Source organism: Hylobates moloch, unplaced genomic scaffold (genome assembly GCF_009828535.3).
Source record: "Hylobates moloch isolate HMO894 unplaced genomic scaffold, HMol_V3 SCAFFOLD_2, whole genome shotgun sequence".
Taxonomy (NCBI): domain Eukaryota; kingdom Metazoa; phylum Chordata; class Mammalia; order Primates; family Hylobatidae; genus Hylobates; species Hylobates moloch.
In genome coordinates this window covers 30773887-30793140 of record NW_026652277.1, presented here as the reverse complement: position 1 = coordinate 30793140, position 19254 = coordinate 30773887, and the positions used below count along the sequence as shown (strand labels likewise).

Genomic DNA, 19254 nt, shown 5'->3' with positions numbered 1-19254 from the left:
GAACTCAAATTCATTTCTGAGAAGTTTTCCAAGTAGGCCATGAATAGAGACCACTTAAGATTACTGCCTTAAGGAAATGATAGTTGAGGCTTCCCTATCATCCTAAAAAGTCTAGACATTTTACCATACTACCTCAGTCAGTCACCAGGTCTTCCTTAAGATGTGCCTGATTCACACCCAGTATCTTCAAACCCTGTTAATTTCTCTTTTTAGTTTTGTGTTTCCAGCATGCTAACACTGGGTTGACTATGAGTTCTTTATAGTCGTGTAATTTTCATTCTCTCTGATGAAAAGGGAATTAGTTTAAATTTTTCCTGCTGCTGCCTCTTGCTGTGGAATTGCTGAGGTCTATGGACCTGCGTCCTAGAGAAATTCTCTTCTTTGTGCCCTGATCTGCTCTGCAGCATTAACTTTAGTCTATCGTTGATTAAGGCAGTGGGTGCTGTTGCTACTGCCTGTGACCCTTGGAGCTTGAGAATATTGATTCCTCTGCCTTGTCACTCTTCCTAGCACTGCTCTTTTCCACAGATTTGGATTTCCTAGACCTTGAAAATTTTGTGCCACTTCTCAAACAGCAGAAAAATATTTTACTTTATTTCTTTAACTTTTTTTCCCCATGCACTAGTGAAGATATCCCTCCATTGTCCTATTTATGTAAGTTAATTATCTGTGTCTTCGAGAAATACCTAGGTGAATTTTAGCAGTTCCAATCTGTTTCTTAATTTGACCTCTTCTTTTACTTTCTATAAGACTGGCACACTTTTCCTATTTTAGTATTATTTTGGACTTTTCTTTGTTTATGGGCCAAGACATTTGTTTTTCTAGCATATTCCTCTTGATTTTTTTGTGTGAGTCAATTGACCATGAGAGATGTGAGTTCTAGGTCTCCCAAATGCATCCACTGTTCAAACGAATCTCATCCAATTTTATCTCCCTGATGAAAAATCCAACTGTGAGGTACTCTCCCATTGGAATTACAACAAAACCAGAACTTGACCTGATCCATTTTTTAGTAACTTCTCTTACCTGTGCAGTCCATTACTCCGGCAAACACCCTCAAAGAAGTGGCTCTCCACTGCAGGTGATTTTGACCCTCTCTACCCAGGGGATATTTGGCAAAGCTTGCAGACATTTTTGATTGTCATAACTAGGGGGTTGCTGCTAGCATTTAGTGGGTAGAACTCTGAAAGCTGCTAAACTTCCTGTAATGCACACAACAGCTCCCACAACAGTGACACATTTGGTCCAAAAATATCAACAGCGTCAAGGTTAAATCTTATTTTTGTGATCCCTAGTCACAGATTCAGAAATGACTTCTATATTTTCTCAGCAGTAGCTCCATCCTAAAGAACAATTAGGAGTGAGCTTATTTTCTTTATCTCTTTTTTTCTTTAAACCCAGATCTTTAAATATATCATTTTATCTTCCTTTTGGTAGAATCTGCCCACTGTAATCTCAACTTTCCTTCTCCCCAAATCTCTTACTTCCTTTAGTATAATCAACCCTAATTCTTTTATTTTTATTTTATTTTCCCACTGCTGCTATCCTGATGTTAAGATAGAGACATTTGAAAAACCAGTTGAGTCACTTATTGATTTCTTGAGAAAATTTAATTCTGAAAGTCATCGTGCAACCACAAAAGACCTTTCAAGTGGCTTTATCAGCATTTGGATCTATATTAATTTTATTGAATGTTTTTAAACTCAGAATCCTACCACATACCATATTCCCTAATAAAAGTCTTTATTTTATATGACCTGTTCATTGACACACTTCTAAGGCTAAAACCCTAATATGAGTCTTCAAGCCCTTGGACAGACCATGGATTATGTAATAAACAAATATAGAGATAAATTGAGATGACATGAAAGAATGTGACTCTTAAAGGCCATAAGAATCTCAGAGATTACCTTTTTACCAGTTCATCCCTTGACTCTGAATACAATTTAAAACAGTGTACAAAAGCTTACAGCACTACCCACTTACTTCTGATACCAAATCACAAACTAGTCCTTGGTAACCAACCTTAACTTAAAGCCCAATCCTGTGATTTAATTGGAAAATACAGTAAAAGCAGCAAAAGAAGATTGTGTGCATTAATGCCTGAAATGTCTGTATTGTGAAGTGATGCCTTCTCAGAGGTGAAGTTTTGCAGTGACCAAAAGATGTCTCTTTCTTTTAAGTAGGTGGTTATCAAAAACTAAGCTACATACAGGGACTACTAGGGGAGTTTTAATACACACAAAATAATGCCTGTGTCCTACCTCAGAGATTCGGATATAAATGCAATATTGCAGACCAAATTTCACCTTTTTTGTTAGGTCTCAAGGCTTATGACCAATGTAGCCAAGCTTTAAAGTTTGGAAGTGATAATTGTCATAACCCTTTGTTTCCCTGAATGCTCTGACCTAAATAAGGGATTCACAGAGGAGTCAGAAAGATTGGGAGCAAAACAATAGCTTCATAAGTGGTAAAACTAATTTATGACCATTTGTGGATCCTAATAATTTCTCCATTGAATTAAATTAACTCATGTAATTAAGAGCCAGTGCTTACTCCCATGAGTAGAGGAAGCTTTGAGTGCTGAGAGAGGTATGGAACAGAACTGAGCATGCTCAATTTAAAAATGTCATATTTTTACAGACTTCATCTTAATTTAAATATATATATACAGAATGTTTTTATGTGAATAATTTTTGAAAGGTGCTACAATAATATAAGAAAATAAAAACACCCTTAGGACGTTTAACATCTAGCTAGAAAAGCAAGACACGGACATGAAAAACTAATCAGGAGTAGAGAGCATGACTCTTAGAAACAGTCAAATGATGGTTATGGATATGCAGTGCTCTAGTGTTCCTTTGAAAGTTCTAAAACTCCTTGTGAGCTGAAGTTGCAGAAGGATTTTGTGGAGCTGGTGAGACCTGAGTTGGACATTGTTGGAGAGGATAAATATAGGGATATAGAAGGAGAAAAGGAATTAAATATCATGTCAACATTATGTTCAAGCAGGCCCGGCTGCCTAGTTTATAGTGCAAAATGAAAATACAAAGTACCATGTTCAAATTATTATAATGTCAAGGTAATTACAGCAGAATATTAAACCAAATACAGGGCATTCTAAGTGTGGGGCCCTGTGTGACGGTAAGGTCATGGGCCCATGAAGCTGACCATGGGTACAAATGAAGATGTGAGTGCCTCATTTGGGGTGGTCAGCGTGTTTGTCTTTTGTTTAGAACAGTTCTCTGGAAATGGTTGAAAGGTGGAGTCCTGCCTTTCTTTTTTTTTTATTTTTTTTAAATTTTTTTCGACACAGAGACTTGCTCTGTCGCCCAGGCTGGAGTGCAGTGATGTGATCTCCGCTCACTGCAACTTCTGCCTCCTGGGCTCAAGCAATTTTCTTGCCTCAGCCTCCTGAGGAGCTGGGATCACAGGCATGCACCACCATGCCTGGGTAATTTTCGTGTCTTTAGTAGAGACGGGGTTTCACCATGTTGGCCAAGCTGGTCTTGAACTCCTGACCTCAGGTGATCCACCTGCCTCGACCGCCAAAAGTGCTGGGATTACAGGCATGAGCCACTATGCCTGGCCCTGAGTGGGGAATCTCATGTGTCAGAAGCAGTCATGAGTTGGGAGTCGGTTGGGTGGATAAAACACTGGGAGAGTGCATGTGTACTGGCCAAATATGGAAAGCCATAAGTCAAAGTTAAACAAGGAATGATGCACATACAGAAAAGATATTTGAACTTTAAAGCAGAGGATCTTGACTAACTGAGCCCAAGTGAAATGGAAAGACATTATTTGGCTCTTAAAGATTTGAGGTAAGGGGGCAGATATGAGAAACAAAAGGAAAACAAAAGAACTGTACTAGAAGCGAAGCCCTGTGAGGAGGAGGGTGCAGATGTGAGGAACAGGAGGGCTTACACTCCGGCTTTTCTGACATGTTGCATGTGTGGGGCAAGAGCAACAAGTGGAATAGTGAGAGTTCATTTGAAATAGGATCCTTTCCCGATGAGCATTGTAAATTCTGAGGAGAAATTTAGTTCAAAATACCCTGTGGAAAAATATTTAGGAGTGTTAGGCTCTGGTGGAAAATGCCTGAAGTAGATTTTTGTGTGAGCTGAAATGATTCTATAACATCAACATAATTAGAAACTCTTTGGGATAAAGCATAAAGATGTAAGTTTTATTGGTGAGTAATTTATACTTAGGGGCATTTAAGAGAATCTTGAAATTAGTAACTTTTTGATAAACATGATTTTATAAGAGCATAAAATGGGATCCCTGTTTTTTTTAAGTATGGAATTGAAACTTATTATGACTTGAAGAAAGCTTTTGAAAGGTGATATCTAAGATAATCATAAAAAGAATGTTTTATTTTAGTTTTTTCATGGGGTTCGACAGCATGATATAAGGATTAGTGTGGATTTGGAAATTCAATATTTCTGCTTAGTCTTCACAATGTAATTCTGTATATTAGTTGTCCGTTTCCTAAAAGAGAAAAAGAAATAGCCTTATCCATTTATTTTGGTGTGCGTATGTGTGTGTGTGTTTGTCTTTCTGTATGTCTTTGTGTTTATCTGTTTCAGTTAGGATTAGAGGAAATATATTTATATAAAAAGTGCTGAGTATAATTTCTAGTATAAAATAGATAATAAATGTTTATGCCTTTCTTTTCTCTGTATTAACCCCAATCTTTCATTCCTGGTATTTTTTCTCAATATTTTTTCACAAAGAGTTATTCAATAACCTTTTTCACCTTATAGATTTGGCCTCTCCATCTTAATTAAATCTAGAAACTTTAGATTTATAACCTTTAGTCAACTCAAAAACCATGGCAGACACTTATCATAAATAAAGAGTGGCCAACGAACTTCTACTACATAAAATATAAAACTATTGGACTTCTTAAAAGAAAAGTCATTATATTTAAATTGTAAGAGATCTTAAACTTTTTCAATTCTATCATTTATAGATAAAGGAACCAGGTTATATAAAGAACTAAAAAAGGGATTTGGAAAAATGATTTGGTTAACAGCTGAATTATAGTATTCTGCTGGTCTGTGAAATGATGCTTATACCCTGGTACGGAGAGCCATATTCAGGAAGAGGCAAGAAGAAAAGGAAGAGGCTATATTCACACCGTTTCTTTAAGCTGCAAAATATGGCATTAGAGGGAAAAAAAGAGCATACAATAAAAAGAAATTTGATACTATTTAAAATGTAGTGAGAATCACATTTATGTATTTTATTTCTGGATACAGTTGAAAATACAAACACCATAGAAGACTTATTCAATAATAGTGTATTACCTTAATTATAAAGAAATGTAATGGGTTCTTTGGTTAATGTAAACTTTTTCAAATGCTTAAATGGGTTACATTTTCATCTTACAGAATCCTGGTGAAATATTCATAATTTTGAGAGATGAAGTAATTGGTGACACTGTAGAGGTTGAATTTACATCAAGTAATAAGCACATTAGAACACGGCCAGCCCTTTGGAATAAGAAAGTCTGGTGCATGAAAGCTTTAGGTAAGAATGTTTATGATTTAATAAGTATAAAACATCATCCTGAGTTCCTTCCAATAAATTTATGATAAATGGTTTCACTTCCTTACAAAAACTAATATTGTTCTGCAGGTGTTTCCTGTGTTTAGTTTTCACATACCCAAGGTTGTTATTATTAATCTGGATTTGCAAAAGTAAGAACATGTAAATTATGAGAAATTAGTTTGTATACTGTGTAATGAAATGACATCCAGTAACATCATACATTTTTAAATATGTCAGTAGAGAGCATTTTAATATATGGCAACTACTAAACATATAACTAAAATTGTTTGCTTTGTTGTGACATTTGGATTAGCAATTTATTTTGAGTTTTATTAATAAACTCTATTTTTTTCCTTTTCTTTCTTTTTTTCCCCCAAGTCTCTGGTATATTTTCGTTGCTCTGAAAAGCATTTTTTCCCATTATTTTATCAGTATGGTGCAATTTGTACATATAATCTTCTCATCTTTTCCTCATCTCCCTTACAAAGCTAATCATTTGATTATCCAGCTTTGCTTATAGCATGATAAATTGTATCAGATTTAAAATTCCAGATGGAGTAACCATACTTTCAACAATAATTCTATTAAAATCAAAATCTAATATTAATCTAATACTAATTTCTGGATATTTTAATATAAATGTAAAACTGCTTGGTTTTTACATTTATGATGTCTTTTCATGATCAGAGAATAAAATCATCTTATTAAACCTCATAAATGTGAACTTTATAAAATATTTTGAAATAAAACAACGCTCAATCTTGTTATAAATTTGGAAATGTGGCAAAAATATTTTAAATTAAAGATCATGTTAAACACATTTTGAACATTTTTTCCTTTTAAAATATAGTGATTATGCAGTCTATTTACAAAGGATTTACAGACTTCTGTTTGTGTGGAAGGCATGTGTATGGATTTCCTTGCACAGCTTAGACTGAAGTTGGATTATAAGAAGGAAAAACTCCCTACTAAACGTTTATAAACATTTCAGATACTGCTTTCTGTCATGGATAAGCATGTGTAGAAGTGAAATGAGAAAAACTCTGTCTCTTTCCTTTTCTGTCGTTCTTGTCTCAATGCCCCCTACTTCATTATGTCACATTCTTAAGTGGTTTAATGAATAAAATTTTCTAACTAATTAGTTTCAGAATTTAAATTTAGTTAGACTAAAGTCACTATAGAAACATCAATATTGCAAATTAAGAAGCACTTAAATAATATTTCCCGAATTGCAGATCAAGATGTCAAATATAATTATTCACATTACTTAAGAATTTTTGCTCAGTATACCTACTGGGTGAGAGCAGTATAAAGAATAAAACATGTCAAAGTTCAAATTAATTATAAGAAAAGCAGAAAATGAATATGCCATGCTTTCCAAGGTATACCAAGACATAATATTGTCTCCGTGATTAAACAACAAATCTGTAATAAATAAATAAACCACTATTTACCAACTATCATAATTAAACTTATTTAAGTATTCATTTTAACTGTTGTATTCTTTAAATTGATGAGAAATTTTCTCCCAAAATGTTGGCTGCTTAGTAGCAATACTCAAGATGGTTACCTGAACCTGTTTGGTTGGATGGAAAATGCCTCAGCAGAAATGGGCCCAGAGCCTTATTTTCTCTGCTTCATGTCACTATATTTTGAAATGTTTTGAACACTACTAAGAACAACTAGTAAGAACTACATTTTACATCATGACCCAGTACATATGCACAGATATATAAGGAAAACAAAGGTTTTACAAGTAATATTTAGATGAATGGTTTTAGCCCCAACAGTAAAGAGCCCATTTTTACAAGAAAAAGCTGAACAACTACAAAATTGACCACGTTTCTTGAACCCATTAGAGAACTAAAGTTGCAAGGTGTTAGTTGCAGGTGTGATAACTTTCCTCACCATCATAAGGGTCACAGCTGTCACTCCTATAATAAAAGACAGATTAACAAGAGAAAAGCATAACAAATTTATTTAATCACAGATTTATGGGAGCCTTCAGGAATGAAGACCCAAGGACCCGGGGAAACTGTCCATTTTTATGCTTACGTTCAACGAAGAATACACAGCCGTGTAGAACGGTGATTGAACAAAAGAATATGAACTAGTGGTAAAAGGCTTGAGGGGAGGAGGACCAAGTAAGGCCTGTCTGTTCAGATTTTTGCTGGCTTCTCTATGTGACATTCTTTCCTCCCAGGTATGGAGCAGGTTTTCTCTGAAATGAGGATCTTTAAGGGAGAAGACAGAAGGGAGACCTTTTTTGGTTTTGTGGTTTTCTTTGGGAAAGAGGAGCTCTAGTTTCTATGATCTGCCTTGGGGAAGAGGAATTCTGGCTTCTATGACTTGATTGGGGCAGGAAGAAGGGTGGGAGACAGGAGGATGGAAGGTCAGAAAGACCCTGCTTCTGAGGCCCTTTAGTCTTCTTTAATTCAAAGTATGCAGCACACCAACACGTCATACTTAGGGGTATTGTCTTCTGAGCTCTGACAAGGGCAATTCACTATTCCAAAAGCTGGAGAAAACGATGAACTAAGAGAGTGTCATTTGAAATCTGCTTACCTAGAGCAGAAGCCACTGGAGCCACAAACTAGTAGGAACACTTAAGTGTTAATTTTGATGAATGTCTGAAAGCTGAGTATGGATTAGTTTGAGAGTGAGAAACTCCTGGGGGTAGTAGTTTTAGGACGTCCCCACACTTTTGTAGGATTCACCTCCATGAATCCCACCAGGTTTTTACAATGAAGATCTGAGAAAGAGCCCATGGAACCTCTGGTGGGGTCAGAGGAAGAATAATCATGGTGAAATACTCCCAGCATGTTCTCCACAGCATAGGCCTACTCTCCAGAAGAAAACACTTCACCAGAGCCTCATTCCAGCTGGGAAAGGACATCATCTTACTGTGGCTCCCTCTGGCCTTCCTGTCTCACTTAAAGGGGGTTAGGGGAAGGTATGCTACAGCAAAAACACTTGTAAAGTCACAACGAAGAGTCACTGAAAGACTAAGACTTAATCATAAGAATGTAGAATGCTTTCCTTCCCTACCACCTTATGGTTACCACAACAGGATTCCAGCATAATGACAGTGGATTACTGTTTAAAAAAGCAAACAACCAACCAAAAAAACCCAGCAAGATTCAGACTATCTCTTGGTAAAGTACTTAGAAAAGTACATAATCAAAAAGAGAGACAGAAACAAGAATGCTAGAGGAATTTAAAGCCGCTAGCACTGATAGCTACAACAAACATTAAATACAGTCCAACTCCTAAACAGATTCCTATAAATTCTTTCACTACAGGACTATTTACCTTACATCTAGTCATAAACCAAACATTGCAAGGCATTCCTAAAGACAAGATAAAACACAATTTAAAGAGACAAAGCATGCATCAGACTAGAATTAGATATGACACATATAATGAAATTTTCAGTGAGGGATTTTAAATATGATTAAGATATGAAGGGATCTTATGGAAAATGTATGAAAGAATATCTTGATTATATAAAAAGAGATAAACTTTGAGAAAGAATCAACAGGAAATTCTAGAAATCAAAACCAACATATCGAAAATTAAAAAGTAACTTTAATAGGTTTACTAGTAGAGTTGACGAAGGTCAGAAAAGAATCATTGAATTTGAAGACAGGTCAATGAAAACTTCCCAAACTTGAATGGTAAAGAGAAAAAGTTTTTTGTCTGTTTGATTTTTAAAGAAAGGACAAAACATCTAAGAAATGTGGGACAATTTCAAAAGGTCAAACATACATGTAATTGGAATACAAGAAGAATGACAAAATGAAGCACAATAAATATTCACATATTAATGACAGATCAAAATACAGATATAGGAAGCTCAAGTAACATGAAGAAAGATAAATATAAAATATTGACACCTATTCATATTACATTCGAACTGTAGAAAACTGAAAACAAAAGAGAAAATCTTGTCAGAAGCCAGAGAAAATGAATACCTTACCTGTAGAGAAATGAGTATAAGAATTATATTGAATTTCTCTTCAGAAACCACACAAGCAAGAAAATAGTGGAGTAAAATATTTTAAGTATTGTGAAAAAGAGGAACCCACCAATCTAAAATTCTATATTCAGTGAAATTATCCTGAATATAGAATGAAGGAGAAATAAGGACTTTTTCAAACAGAAAAATGAAGGAGTTCATTACCAGCAGACCTGCCCTGCAAGAAATTTTAAACGAAGTTCTTTGGGAAAGAAGGGAAATAATGTAGGTCAGAAACTTAGATCTACATAAAGAAAGAGCATCAGAGAATAAATGAATGAAGGTAAAGACAAAATCTTTCATTTTTCTTATTTTTAATTGATCTGAAAGGTAAATGTGTGTCTGAAGTAAACACTATAAATGTGTTGGGTGATTACAGCATATGGATAAGTGAAAGTAATGACAGTAATGTCATAAGGGACAGGAGGGACTTAGGTTTGTTAAAAATGTATATTTCAGACACTAGGACAATTACTAAAAATTTTTTAAAAGCTATAAATGTGCCATGCACATGTACCCTAAAACTTAAAGTATAATAAAAAATAAAATAAAATAATTAAAATAAATAAATAAATAAAAGCTATAAATGGTAGGCTAAGAAGAGAGAAAATGGAATCCTATAAAATTCTCAAATAATTTTGAGAGAGAGCAGAAAAGGTTGGGGTAGAGAGGGGGAACAAAGAAAAATGTAGGGAATAATAAAAATTACAAGTATGATAGATACAACCCAACCACGTTACTGAAGCCAAGTAATCACTACTTAAGTTTAGTGAATAGTCTAAGAACGCCAATTAAAAGACAGAGATTGCCAGAATGGATAACAAGCAAGACCCAGTAATATGTTGTCTATAAAAAACTCAATTTAAATATTAAGACACGGGTAAATCAAAAATGAAAAGTGAAAGGGTTGGAGCAAGGTAGGTTGGAGGTTGGTGCAAAAGTAATTGCAGTGCAAATGGCATTGAAAGTAATGTAATGAAATTGAAATACAAGAAGAATGAGAAAATTAAGCACAAGAAATATTCAAATATTAATGACAGAGATCATAACACAGATACACCAACCTAATACCATGCTAACACTAATCAGAGTAGAGCTGGAAAGTTGTACTGATTTCAGAGAAAGATTTTAGAAAAAGAAAAGTTATCATGAATGAACAGAAGCGTTATATAATGATAAAGATATATTCTCCAAGAAAACGAAAACTCCTAAACATGTATGCACTTAACAACAGAGTGTCAAAATATGTAAAGCAAAAGCTGCTAGAATTGAAAAGAGCAATAGACAAGTCCACTATTATATAAGATTTTTGATATCCTTGCTTGGTTTGGAGATCTTGACCTATATTTGTGTGTACTTACAAGATTAGGTGTTGCTTGACTACTTTCGTCTAGATGGTAAACAACAACATTTAATTTTACTGTCTTCTATTTGAGTCCTTACATTAATTGGATTTTATTTTTACTGAGAAGCTGTAAAATACAGTCATCATAGTGAACCAAAATTAAAGTACAATAATGTTCAAGCAGAACAGGGTACTGCTCATGTAAAGGTCAGTTCAATAATATATTACTGAGGAGGCCTCCCAACCGGATGAATCTATAAGGCATTCTCTCTGACATACAGTTGAGAGCCGTAATTAGGTATTGATTTAATAACTGCCATTTAACAAATATGAGAATGTATACGGAAAACACAATCCTTTAAAAGGCATCTCATTGGAGGATTACTCTAAAATCGACATCATTATCAGTAGATCCACCAGTAAAATTTTGAGTTAACTAAGGATTCAATATATAAGAAATAAATCAGTTCAGTTTCATGTTAGATTAAAAAAAAAGAATATTTATCTACTCTGTATCAAAAAACTACCAAGCAAATCTCACCATATACCTCTCATGATTCATTACCGATTTTCTTTCAAAAGGTTAACTCCCTGTGGTAAAACTCCTAATCTCTTTTGTGACAAACAAAATTAATATCTTATTTCAAAATAATTTTTATGACTTATAACATTTAAATTTAAATTTATCTTTATAAAATCTACTGAAATTGATTTCATTTGACTCCAATAACTCCAGAACCCCCATTACCATATGCATACTGCTGTAGCTGATGAGATGTGCTTTAAAATTTTCTTTTTTATTTGTTGTAATTTCTCTTACATTCTCTACTGGATGGATACTTCTTTGGGAAGAGAGAGCTCCTATTTTTCTACATACATCTTTATAATACAGGCGAGGTGTCTACTCAAGAAATATGAGAGGAAGAAATTTCAGCTCCTTGACCTAGTTAAGCTTAAGATTGCTTTTGTTGCATTTAAATTTCCCTCAGCAATATTATAAGAAGTCTTTTAACAGCTTCATGAGATAAAGTGAAATTAATACTTAAACCTTAAAAACTTAAATATTCAAAGCTCTTATATTTAATGACTTATTCCTAACCCTAGATATTTGAGTGACAGTTTTCTGGGAGAATTTGGGAAATATCTCAATGACAGATTAAAAGCACTTAAAATTTGTTCCACAGATGAATTTTAAGAATTACGTTTTGTTTAGTTTTCTTACACTAAAACATAATAACTTTTTTATTGAAATGATTGTTTATTGATATTCTTTCATGGAAAGTCCTAAATTCTTATATAACTTTAATTCTGCTCATATATTACAGCACAATTCACAATGTAGTGTATCATTCATTTTGAACAATTTGTTCTCAAAAAGGCTTTGGATGAATGTATGATGTAAACAGTACTTCAGTATCAGGGGATTAAACCTTGCCTTTCCCAGGGTTTTTCATTGCAGTCAATTGAATACAAATTGTATCATTTAAATCAGCTGTACTCTTTCAAATTACAATTTTGAGACACTTGCCTATAATTAATTAAATTGTTTTCATAAGATAAATAATAAATACCTAACTTTTGATAAATGGCTATACTTTTCCAAATTCTAAAGAATTATGTAAAGATTATAGATTATTACAAAGAAAAGTTATACTAGTAAGTAAGTAGGGACAAATAATTTAATGCTTTACTTTTATTGTTATTTTAACATATGTTTTTATATTTTATTTTTAAGCAATTAAGTCTAAAATTGTACATTTCATTTTGTGGTTTCCAACTGCCAAGAATTTTAACAACAATTTTAAGTGCTAGAGATGAGTAAAAGTGTTATGAATTTTTAAAGGCTTCTTTTATATTCTCTAAAAGATGTAATAGCATGAATATGCATTATATACTCTGCCCCTAACCCTTGTTTGTTTTTCATAAGAGTTTCCTGCTGGTTCAGTCCATGTCAATGTCTACTGTGATGGAATCGTTAAAGCCACAACCAGAATTAAGTACTACCCAACAGCAAAGGCAAAGGAATGCCTATTCAGAATGGCAGATTCAGGAGAGAGTTTGTGCCAGGTAAGTTGATCTTTCCACGAAGTTAATCATAATGTAAGCTGAAGAGCTAATGAAGGATAAGAGGATTCATGCTTTGGTATAAGTTTGAATGTGGATTGAATAAGAGTGAATTACTACCAATCAATAGGAAGGGAAGAGGCAACCTCTGTTGTGCCAAAATTCAGACAAATTACTTTGCCTAGGTCAAAAAAATCCAGATAATGTCAATGGAAAACAGCTTATTCATTACAAGGTAGCCATTGTGATGGGCTCATTTTAAAACTGTTACAAGCAGATAAAGGGAGAGCAATTAGAAAGAACTCCTCAGAAATGAATTCCTTCTTTATTCAGACCTGCATAACACAAAGTAAAATGAAAGTCAAATCATCTCTCTCATGCTTTGAGATTAAGGAGTTAGACAAACCAAAATATCACCAAAAAGGGAACGTGTGGTGTCAATCTAGAAATTGTTACTTTCATGTGAACACTTCTAAGCTCAGTATATGTTTTTCTTAGTTTCGTTTATCATTGTTATCTGATTGTGAAAATTATTTTTTGTTTGTGATGTTTATTAGGAATATGTGCTTATTCCATCAAATTTTCAGAGTGAAATGCCATTTCTGTTTATAACAACTTGATAACTAGAATTATAACTTTGCTTAATTGCCTCAGTTTTTTGTGTGGGTGAGAGGTAGAAGAGGGTAGAGAAAGGAAGTTGAAGTATCTTCAAATTTACCATAAAATTTACCATAAAAACCTATCTTCAAATTTACCATAAAAACCTATAAGGTTTTTAGCAAAACTATCAATGATAATGTAGCTGACAAGTTGTCATGAAGCTTTATGTGTTTAAACTAGTTTAGAATTGGAGGATTTGTTATTTCATGTGACACGTTTTTCTATTGGAGTTTTATTTTTGTATTATATGAACGACATGTTTTAGAACAACAGAAAAGGTAAACATTAAGACAGGTAGTGAAATAACATTTGTCAAACTGGAGAGTCTGAGGACATTTGACAAAATGTCTATATTGTAATTCCAAACCAAGTAGAAAAGTAATAGCTTAAAAAACAGACTGTTTCATTTTCTTGTGACAAGTCCACCTTATCCTCTACTTAAAAATTATTATAACAAAAAATCATAACAAAAATTTATCATAACAAAAAAGATTAATGAAGATAATATATTGCATTGTGACTATCCAGTCAGTGTAGAAGTAAAGTAGTCCCCAAACATATTCTCTGTTGGTCTTTCTGTTGTGGGTGGGGATCTTTGAATATAGTAAAAATTAAATGTAATTTATGACTCCTGGACAATTGGTCAGGATGCTATAAATATGCAAGTCATGATTTCTTTTACAGCTTGAAGTGAAAAGAAAAAGTGAGTTTGCTAGTTTTTAGATAAGTAGAAAAATACTGTTTCATTTTTACCCTCTGTATTGGAAATGAGGGGAAAGAAAGGGTCATGGATTTTCTCAAGGATTTTTCTCTACCACCAAGCTCTGGCGGCCTGTAGAAGGGAGGATGTTGGGAAGGCACAGGATGGTTCAGGTTTTACCATCAGGAGAGAGCCATTTTAAGTCAGAGGTCTGAGTAATGATAGACAGAATTACTCTAACCTGGTGGCAGCAAACCATGGCATGGCAAGGAGAGACATTAAGAGATTGTTTAATTTATGTAATTTAAGGCAGGTTTAGAGGTTTTGCAACTGTCATGAGGGCACCTAGAAGTATTGTGGGATTAGATAAAACAAAATCTGAGACTGGGATCTCCGACCAGATCAAGCTGTACTGTAACAGGGGATAGAAGGAAAGGCTGCACTTCAGTCAGTCTCCCAAACATCTTGGACTAAGTGTGACATGGGGTTTGTCTAAATCTTCTGGCATCTGGACCACACAGGGTATCTGTGAACTCACGGAGAAGGTGAAAAGCACTTTCTACCCTTGAGGAAGCAACTTCAGAGGCATTGCCGTGGTGTATTTTAGATTTGTTTGACCTCGAAGGAGTTGTCCTAGCCCACACTGTGTTTCTCCTTCAGGTCATTTGGTTTTCCTTTCTATATTTGCCTTTGCTCCCACATAGATTATATATATTTAACAAATTTTGTGATCGAGCATGGTAACCCACGCCTGTAATCTCAGTACTTTGGGAGTTCGAGGCAGGTGGATCACTTGAGGCCAGGAGTTCAAGACCAGCATGGCTGACAATGGCAAAACCCCATCTCTAATAAAAATACAAAAATTAGCCGAGCATGGTGATGTATACCTGTAATCCCATCTACTCAGGTGCCTGAGGCAAGAGAATCGCTTGAACCCGGGAGGGAGAGGTTGCAATGAGGTGAGATCACACCACAGCACTCCCACCTGGGTGACAGAATAAGTCTCTGTCTCAAAAAATAAAGACAAAAAAAAAAAAAGAAAAGTAAAAAGAAAAAAAAAAAAAAAAACAGCATTTTGTGGAAAGCTGTACATTTCTTTTCCAGGTTAGAACATTTCAGTAATTGTTTCTTTCATGGGCTACTCTGCCATTTTATTAAGAAATGTGAATATTTTGCCCGTGGTTCACTCTGAACATCTGTATTGAAAACACAATGTACATTGTAATTTTATTTAGCATAGTTACTGTTTATATGTCAGAATATATGCCAGAAGATTTGAATTTTTAAAATAACCTACCTACTTAGCTGAAATGGTATACTGTAAGAACTTTCCTGAGTTTTCTAGTAAATTTTAATGGCAGATGTGATTTCAGTAATCCTAAAAATTGGTAGTAAGATCTTTCTCATGAGCAATTAAAAGCTATTGGGCATGTAATAACATGAACATTATGTGAATTTGAGGAAAGAATTACTAACGAGAAATCTGCGGGGTTTATGTTTTAGCAATTGTTGAGTTTGTAATAAGAGACCTTGTATTATCATTTAAAAGAAACTGCGCATATAGCAAAATGAGCATTCTGTGAATTTGAGAAAAGAAATAATAATTAGAAATCTGGGTTTCTAATTTAATTTTTAATTATGTCTGTTAGGTTTTAGAACACTAATCTGAATAGTTTAATTATCTATCTGCTTCTTTAATCATTTCATCTTTGTTGGATAAACACTGAATCCCAGAACATAGCCTCATAAAGGTGAAACTTCCAGAACATCACTTAAAACAGTGAATATAAGAGAGATTCAAATGAAAGAAATCCAAAGCCCAGTTTGGGATGATAATTAGAATTGAAGTGCTAGTGTTAGAAATACTGGTAACTCCTATTGAACTAAGGTAATTAAAACCTTTGAGACTTTCATCGTATTTACAAAAATGTCTTGGGGAAATAATAAAGTTAACTTTGTAACTAGATAACCATTATAAAAGCAAAATAACATCGAAAGGCTAAAAGAACACAGTAACTATTAATTTAAGTAGTAGGATCCTTTTCAGTAAAAGATTTTTGAAATTACACCAAATAATTCTTCTTAGTTATATTGCTTATTAGTAAAAAGGTATCTTTGTTTTGCACATATTTATCCTTTTGCATATTTTACTTTACACATATTGAAATATTATTTTCATCTTCATGTCAGGTACACTTCTGTTTTTATTAAATTGCATGTATTATTCAATCTTTGACTTGCTCCCTGCAAATATTTGATACAATGTAAAGCCAGATGGGTTTTGAATTAGGAAAGGTACGGACTTAGGGAACTTTCATCGTGAGGAACTTCTCCCTGTACTTCTGTTAATAGTTCCCTGAAAGGTTAATTTTTTCATTGAATTAAAGCTTAGATGTTAGCAGTTGTATCCCTTAATGAATTCTTCAGGAGATTCTTCCCATCGAGAGATAGTGGGAAGTCTCCTGCCTTTCAAAAATGCTTTTACGTCCCTATCTTTCTCAAAAGGTTAATGGAAACCTTTTCTCTTCACCAGCTCCTATTGATAAGAGTTACAAATGCATCTAGTCTCTAAGCTTTACCGTACATCAGTGTTATCTAAGATACTTCCTTGCTACAAACTTTCAGTGGCTTACTGGATAAGAAGTTTCAAACTTCTTTGAATGTCACACAGACTGCAGGTTCCCAAGTGTTTTCCAGAATCAACTCCTTTCACAGGAGCATCTTTTCCATGTCTTATTAACTCTATGATTGCTATGTTCTAGCCACTCTTTTAGAGCGTATTGGGCTCTTTTCTTCAGCCCTCTCCCTTCTTTAATGCATGAACGCTGTGTTTTTCATGTTTGCATGCCCAGTATCTTTCACACAACTTGTTCCTGATACAAGGGGGCAACTAATATTTGTTGCTTAAAAAGTGGGGAAAACACAAGCAGTTGCTTTTTACAGTGCTAATTGAATAGATAAGTGAAAACTTATAGAACAGGCATTTAAATAAAGATAGAAAGTGAGAGGAAGGGGTGGAGCAAATTGGCAGAATAGAAGGCTCTACCAATTGTCCCCCCCCCGCAAGGATTTATCAACTATCTATACAAGAAAACCACCTTCATAAGAACAAAAAATCAGGTGAGCACTTAAAGAATCTGGTTTAACGTTATATCACTGAAAGAGGCACTGAAGAGGTAGGAAAAAAAAAATCTTGAGTCAACAATGCCAACCTTCACTGATTCTCTGGGAGCAGGTGTGGTGCGAGACTGTTTCTGTGTGCTGGGGAGAGGGAGAGCACAGCAATTGTGAGGCATTGAACCCTGAGCTGCCCTATTATAACAGAAAATAAAACAGGACAAAACTTAGCTGACATTCACTGTATTAATCCATTCTCACACTGCTATAAAGAACTGCCTGATACTGGATAATTTATAAAGAAAAGAGGTTTAATTGACTCACAGTTCCTTGTGGCGGGAGAGGCCTCAGGAAACTTACAATCATGGTGGAAGATGAAGGGGAAGCAAGGTACATTTTACATGTTGGCAGGAGGTAGTTGGGGGGATTGCCACACATTTTTAAACCATCAGATCTCATTAGAACTCACTCACTATCATGGGAACAGCATGTAGGAGAAACCACCCGCATGATCCAATCACCTCCCACCAGGGTCCCTCCCTAGATACATGGGGATTACAATTCAAGATAAGATTTGGGCGGGGACACAGAGCTAAACCATATAACCCACTTGTGGAGAGAGCATGCAAACCAGCCCTAGCCAGAGAATTATTGATTCCAGCACTCTGAAGTTGAGTTCCTGCAAGCCTTTCCACTACTGGCTAAAGTGGTCTGTGGCACAAAATAAACTCGAAAGGCAATCTAGGCCAAAAGGACTGCAACTCCTAGGCAAGTCCTAGTGCTCAACTGTGCCCAGAGACAGTGGACTTGGGGGCACACAACCCAGTGAAACACAAGCTGGAGTGGCTAAAGGAGTGGCGGTATCACCCCTCTCCTAACCCCAGACTCAACAGCTTCTGGCTCCAGAAGAGACCCCTTCCCTCTGCTTTAGGAGAGGAATGGAAGAGTGGGGAAGACTTTGTATGGCATATAGGATACCAGCTCAGCCGCAACAGGATAGGAAACTAGTCAGAATAGGGAACCCATTGCCTTGAAGGAAAGGATCCAGTCCTGGCGGCATTCATCACCTGCTAACTGAAGGGCCCTTGGCCCTGAATAAACAGCAGTGATATCCAGGTACTACATCAAGGGCCTTGGGTGAGCCTCTGAGACTTGGTGGCTTCAGGTGAGACTCATCACATTCCCAGCTGTAGTGGCTAAGAGGGAAGACTTTCTATGCTTGAGAAAAGTGGAGGAAAAAGTAAAGGGAACCTTGTCTATCCCCTGGTCCAGGTGGCACAGAACAGAGGGAGGCTTTGTTTGGGCCAAAGTAAGGGAAGAGAATAAGAGTCTCTGCCTGGTAATTCAGAGAATTCTTCCAGTTCTTGTCCAAGACCATCAAGGCAGTACCTCTATGAGTCTGGAAGAACTACAATGTTACTAGGCTTAGGGTGCCCCCTAAAACAGATACGGCTTAGATCATAACACACAAGTCTTTTTAAAATCTGGAAACCCTTCCCAAGAAGGATGGATACAAACAAGCCCAGATAGAGAAGGCTACAATAAATACCTAACTCTTCAATGCCCAGACATAGGCAAACATCTATAAATATCAAGACCCTCTAGGAAAATATGACCTCACCAAATGAACTAAATAAGGCACCAGGGACTAATCATGAAGAAACATAGATATGTGACCTTTCAAAGAACTCAAAATAGCTGTTTTGAGGAAACTCAAAGAAATTCAAGGAACACAGAGAGGGAGTTAAGAATTCTGTCAGAGAAATTTAATAAATAGATTCAAATAATGAAAAA

The 19254-nt window shown here is 35.1% G+C and overlaps 1 protein-coding gene across 1 annotated transcript in view; it reads left to right on the top strand.

Moving 5' to 3' along the window:
- BANK1 (B cell scaffold protein with ankyrin repeats 1) overlaps positions 1 to 19254 on the top strand; it is a 286830-nt gene that overhangs the window by 59988 nt on the left and 207588 nt on the right. Inside the window, exons 4-5 of the mRNA XM_032177982.2 lie at positions 5397 to 5535; positions 12847 to 12986. Coding sequence (XP_032033873.1) covers positions 5397 to 5535; positions 12847 to 12986 — 279 coding nt within the window. The remainder of the gene's footprint in view (positions 1 to 5396; positions 5536 to 12846; positions 12987 to 19254) is intronic.